The sequence below is a fragment of the Scleropages formosus genome, chromosome 10 (assembly GCF_900964775.1).
Source record: "Scleropages formosus chromosome 10, fSclFor1.1, whole genome shotgun sequence".
Classification (NCBI taxonomy): Eukaryota; Metazoa; Chordata; class Actinopteri; order Osteoglossiformes; family Osteoglossidae; genus Scleropages; species Scleropages formosus.
In genome coordinates this window covers 30,690,914-30,696,913 of record NC_041815.1, presented here as the reverse complement: position 1 = coordinate 30,696,913, position 6,000 = coordinate 30,690,914, and the positions used below count along the sequence as shown (strand labels likewise).

The following is a 6,000-nucleotide window of genomic DNA, read 5'->3' as shown; positions in this document are numbered from 1 at the left end:
ACCACGGTCCTGCTCTGGGGTTCAAGTCCCGCTTGGGGTGCCTTGTGATGGACTGGTGTCCCGTCCTACGTGTGTCCCCTCTGGCCTTACGCCCTGCGTTACCGGGTTGGCTCCGGTTCCCCCGTATGGGACAAGCGGTTTTGAAAATGTGTGTGTGTGTGTGTGTGTGTGTGTGTGTGTGTGTGTGTGTGTGTGTGTGTGTGTGTGTGTGTGTTTTCGACCACGTGAGAGGGGTTCCTGCCAGCTGCGGTATGCTAACCAGGAATTTTGGAGCAGGCAATGTTTAGTGCATCTTTTCTAGCCCCTTCCTCATTCTACGGAGGTGATCACTGTCCTGAAGAGGGCTATTCTGTCACTACGATGATGAACGACTCTATAGCCTGAGCCTCCTGTGTGCAGATTTGAATGAATGAATGAGCTTTATTGCCAAGTATGTTTACACATACAAGGAATTCATCTTGGTGAAGGAACTTGCACGGCACAGACAGAATGACAGTGACAAGACGCAGATAATAAAATTAGAGTGGGCTAATAAAAGATATAAAAAAAAAATAGAGTATAAAGTACACAATATACAAAATAGACACTGGACATTATATGTTTGTACATGTATGTTATATACAATGCAAGGGAAAGTAAATAAGAGATATAATGTGAAAAATAAATATAAATATAAATAGCATTGTGTATTGCACCAGTTTACTCCCTAGGGGGCATTTAGCTGTTCATGAGGTAGGTGGCCTGAAGAAAGAAACTCCTTCTGTGCCTGGCTGTCCTGGTGCTCAGTACCCTGTAGCGCTGGCCAGACGGCAAAAGTTCAAAGAGGAAGTGGCCTGGATGTGAAGGGTCTAGGATGATTTTGCCAGCCCTTTTTCGGGTTTGCGGTTTGCGGCTACGACTCCCAGTGTACCCACACCTGTCGCTCAGTTGCTGCTCTATCGCCACAGGGCTTTGATGGTTTGGGTTGTTTGTTAGATGACCAGATGACTGGCACGATGATTTTGATTAAAGTGAAGAAGAGTTGCGCAATGTTGACCTCACTCTCTCGTCTGAATTCATCTAAGTCTAGCAGCAAGACAAGGTCAAGATGGCTGGAGATGAAATCAGATGCAGTGGATGACCATGATGTCCTATGTGCCTCATCATGCTCAATACGCTCCACAGCGTCTTGCTGAATTCCTCTTCCTGCCTGTTGAACCATGAGGTTTCCTCTGTGCAGTCTGCCGAGATCAGTCTTCGCATGCGTAGGTAGGCAAGCCTGGAATCAGTGAGAGTTTAAGACTCGTCAGTTACCCTCATCTGGTTTAGCCGGCCAGTCGGAGCTGTTGCCCGGAGTGTGGCCACTGTTGCATGCAGACAGCTACTAGAAGCAACAGATGAGAGGTGAATGACAGGTGAGGACCAAAGTGAGAGAAATGCTCCTCCAGAGCATGACATGTCTCCCAGCAGAGGTACTACCCCTCCCTGAGCACTCCGTACACTACTTAGGACTATAAACGTAGTAAAAAGTGGATTTCTTGTTGCTGGTTGTCTGGACTGGAGATATTAATTACTTACTAAGAATCTATACCAAAAAAATTTAATTTTTTAATGAACATCCCATTCTATGCCAGACAATTTCCAATGGATAATATACATACTTTCTTCAGGCATAAGTCATATTAATTCTGTGATGGTATTTACATTTCCACCAAAATAGTCCAGTTCTGACTTATGTGGTCATGTTAATGAATACACTTTCACTGTTAATAACATTAGTAAAAATTAATCCATCCATGTATCCTTCCTGGGCTTTAGAGAAATTAGTGTTGAATGAACAACATGCACAGGGGGTGCGGTGGCGCAGTGGGTCGGACCACGGTCCTGCTCTCCGGTGGGTCTGGGGTTCGAGTCCCGCTTGGGGTGCCTTGCGACGGACTGGCGTCCCGTCCTGGGTGTGTCCCCTCCCCCTCCGGCCTTACGCCCTGTGTTGCCGGGTAGGCTCCGGTTCCCCCGTGACCCCGTATGGGACAAGCGGTTCTGAAAGTGTGTGTGTGAGTGAACAAGATGCATAATGGCAAATGAAGTCTTCATATTATGCTCAAAAAATGTGTAATGTCTTGCAAATCAAACAGTGTTAATAATGAAATGTATTGCTATATTTGAAGTTTAACGATTATATTCATATAAAACTCTGAGCCTGTGGCATTTGTACAGAAAATATGCAGACTGAATGTGATGCTATTTGTTAAGAAGACAAGAATTTCATGCTTTAAGCTCAAGGAACAATTTTATTTGCAGATACTGACATGTCTAGCGGAGGGTCCAATCACAGTTGGTGGATAACATTAATCATGATGACCTCTATAACTCTGAATTTCTGGGACAAAATCTATGTGTACAGTCAAAGCTCTGGTTACCCAGTTCCTTTCACAGAGCTTTAGAGGGAACTTTACCCATCATGTGCTTTTTGGTGTTCTTCTCTGGCTTAAACAGTATAATAAAACATTTAGGAACAAATATACATATGACCAGACCGCAACTGGAGGATATTATAGCAAAGATCTCAACAGCTACAGTGAACTTGCCCGGTGAGCTGACATAGGCCGGGATAAAGGTGATCCACACCGCACAGAATATGAGCATGCTGAATGTGATGAATTTGGCTTCGTTGAAGTTGTCGGGCAGCTTCCTGGCCAGGAAAGCCAGTACAAAGCACATGAGAGAGAGGAGGCCAATGTAGCCCAACACAGTCCAGAAGCCCACGGCTGAGCCCACGTCACACTCGAGAATGACCTTGTCTTTGTAGTACTTCATATTCTTGTTGGGGAAAGGAGGGGAAAATGTTAACCAGAGCACACAAATGAGGACCTGAATGAGAGTGAATGCAAGAACACTGAGTCTCTGCTGTGGAGGTCCAAACCATTTCATGACATTGCTGCCTGGAAGTGTAGCCCTGAAGGCCATCAACACCACTATTGTTTTGCCCAGAACACAAGAGATGCAGAGGACAAAGGTGACCCCGAACACTGTGTGACGCAGCATGCAGGACCACTGAGAGGGCTGGCCGATGAAAGTGAGAGAGCAGAGGAAACACAGGGTGAGCGAGAAGAGCAGCAGGAAGCTCAGCTCTGAGTTGTTGGCCCTCACAATAGGAGTGTCCTTATGCAGGTAAAACACAGCTGCGATGGCAATGGCAAGACATGCTCCAACCACTGAGCTTGCAGCCAGAATGATTCCCAGATACTCGCTGAATGAGAGGAACTCTATGGGCTTTGGGATGCAGGCGTCTCCCTGGGGGTTGGGCCAGGCATCGGAAGGACAGCGGACACAGTCCAGGGAGTCTGCAGAACAGAAATAGCATGGTTTCCACTGATCTGATATGCACTGTGTTCATGGTTCTTCTTGTCTGCAGTGTGTCTAAAATGCACAATTCATCACAAAAACACCGTGACAGGTCTCATCACCTGTCTCGTTGCTGATCTCATTCTCAGCACAGGGCACACAGTCGTAACAGCAGACAGGCTTTCCTCTCTGCACAGCCTTGCGAGTTCCTGGGGGACAGCTCTCACTGCACACTGACTTGGGTACCTGCAGGGATTTATACACACAGACATGCAGCATGTCAGCATACTCATCAAGAGATAGCGCTTTGCGGGTTTTACTGCAAATAAATTGTTGTTCAATAAAAATATTTCCAATTCAGTCACACTCAGATTTTCTGTTTCAGGTTCATTTGCCTGGGGTATTATAGCTGAAGCAGAAGACACGGCAAATGTAGAAGTGAAATGGCGAAATGACAGTCAAACAAAGAATTAGAACTCTACCTCTGACAGGCCGCCTGTCCATGTGATGTTCCTGGTCATTGTGAGGAGCTCCCCTTCCGGTGCAGATGCGTCATAGTAGCCCACATTCACAAACTCCACCTGCCCGTTCTCTGACAGCTGCCAGTTCACCAGCTCGTAGGTTGCGACAGGGTCTCCGTTGGCATCAAAGGAGACGCGGTTCCCATTGAGAGTAAAGTTCACCTTACGGATATGCTTCAGGACCTGAAAAATAGTGGAGTTCGTTAGAAGATGCTGTCAGTCACAATCATTATGGTTTATGTGACGCTCAGTTGTTAGACCCACATGACCCCGGGAGCATGCTGCACCTGCAGAGGGTTCAGCTTCATTCCACGGTCACAGTGCAGGGTGGAGCCGTTCTTCTGTGTGCACACAAGGCTGTGCAGGCCATGTGCCACTGCGTACACTGCCTTATACACCATGTTGGTGATGCGCAGCTGGGATGTGTCCGTGTAGGCATTCTGCAGCTGCTGCAGACTTTCACTTCCATTACAGACTCGCTCCCCTGGCCCTACTGGACCCCTTGCCAAACGACACCTGAATGCACGTTCCCAGAATTCTTGTAAGATGGGTGAAGCAGATGCTTGTGCTGGGCTCAGGTCTAGCAGGAAAGTCCGTAGGCCTGGAATCACAGCTCTGGGAATGCCAAACCCCACAGCGCCGAGAAAAATGTGAAATTGGGTCATATCGGAGTTGGTGATCCATGACTCACTTCCAACCCACTGCAGTGGAGGAAGGTTGAGTTCCAACAGCTCTTTCAACAGCACAATCATTTCACCAGTGGTAACGAATGCCACGACCACCCGAGCAGTAGATCTCTGGATAACCTCGGCCACTCGACGAATGCGCGAGCGGGGGTTGGTCCTGTAGAAAGCTTCTGAGTATTCAGTACAGATGCCCTCTGTCTTAGCTGCTGCTTGAAAGGCTGCCATGCCACTGTTCCCATAGTTTGAGTCACTGTGCACTACTCCAATCCATGTCCAGCCAAAGTGCTTGACCAGCTGGACAAGAGCTGCTGCCTGAAATTGGTCACTGGGAATAGTCCTGGAAAAGGTAGGGTACTGCTGCTTGTTGCTCAGGCAGGCACAGGTGGCAAAGTGGCTCACCTACGGAACACCAAAGAAAGGGGGGCACGGTGGGCAACTGTTCAGATGCGTCTGATCACACACAACAGCACTACTAAGAGAGTAAAGAGGATGCATGGCTGAGATCATATTGAAACACACTTGATGGACTTGGAGTTCTGCATTTAAATCATCTGGAAAACTGTGCACTGCACAACATGCTGTGACTTTATAGTTACTATGAAGCTGAAACTCTAAACTCAAAGATTAGTTGAGACAATAAGACGAGGTGCTGAGCAAGCTCACCTGAGCGATGCCAAAGGGGCTGAGGACTCGGGCCATAGCAATGGAAGTTGTGGAACCAGACTCAGCCACAATGGCAGAAACCGTGGCGGACTTGTAGCATGGTGCACTGAGAGAGAAGGTTGACTCCAGGCCATTGATCAGCTGGAAAGCGGCTTTTGTGGCCAGTGACACGGAGGCACAGGAGTCGTAGATCTGGTATCCAAGCCTGATCCCAGGCAGCAGTTCTGTGCTGTTGTTGATTTCCTCAATGGTGAAGGTCATGGCTCGGGCAAAGTGCAGCTCTCTGAAATCAAAACTGCTGTACAACAATAACAGCAAAGTGGAGTCATGGCAAAACACTGCAGCTTTACCCTTGAAGTTCACATTAATGTTTACCTTGTTGAAAATGTGCCATAGCCAATAACATGACATTCCTCCTTATTGGAGAAAAAACAATACTCCCTGAGGTGTCACTAACCTGCCGCTGCACTGCAGTGGCTCTGGAGCATGTGTGAACATGAGCTCTGTCGTTTTCAGGGAGGTGTGTATTATGAATACACCTCCGATTATGAAGTCTCCAGGCTTTGTCAGTACAGCTTGGACAGAACCTTCCAGCAGCTTGCACCCAAGCCCCGATGAGCCCTGGAGGGCAACAATATTGGTATTGGGAAGGACGACCACCAAGAGGACAACAATGGCCACAGTCCACATCACTGCTGCCACTGAACGATGACTCCAACCGGGCAGGACAGGGCTCGTCCCCAGGTATAAATACTATATCCCCACACCTTACCCCTCCCACCAGCAAGAATATGGTGGGTGGGTGA

The 6,000-nt window shown here is 47.9% G+C and overlaps 1 protein-coding gene across 1 annotated transcript; it reads right to left on the bottom strand.

Annotated features, from left to right (window-relative positions):
- Nucleotides 1-2,409: 2,409 nt before the first annotated feature.
- On the bottom strand, nucleotides 2,410-5,707 carry LOC114911660 (extracellular calcium-sensing receptor-like). The gene is made up of 6 exons (XM_029255728.1): nucleotides 5,652-5,707; nucleotides 5,195-5,489; nucleotides 4,133-4,930; nucleotides 3,807-4,028; nucleotides 3,447-3,570; nucleotides 2,410-3,323 (listed from the first exon to the last, which is right to left on the bottom strand). The coding sequence occupies exons 1-6, from the start codon at nucleotides 5,690-5,692 to the stop codon at nucleotides 2,410-2,412; spliced, it is 2,394 nt and encodes a 797-aa protein (XP_029111561.1). The 5' UTR covers nucleotides 5,693-5,707.
- Nucleotides 5,708-6,000: the final 293 nt, after the last annotated feature.

Excerpts from the sequence above, each read along its gene's own strand:
- LOC114911660 (XM_029255728.1), bottom strand. The coding sequence starts at position 5,692 with ATGTTCACACATGCTCCAGAGCCACTGCAGTGCAGCGGCAG. Across the intron at positions 4,029-4,132 it reads TGAAGCTGAACCCTCTGCAG|GTCCTGAAGCATATCCGTAA; the intron begins GTGCAGCATGCT and ends ACTATTTTTCAG. Across the intron at positions 3,324-3,446 it reads TGAGATCAGCAACGAGACAG|ACTCCCTGGACTGTGTCCGC; the intron begins GTGATGAGACCT and ends TCTGTTCTGCAG.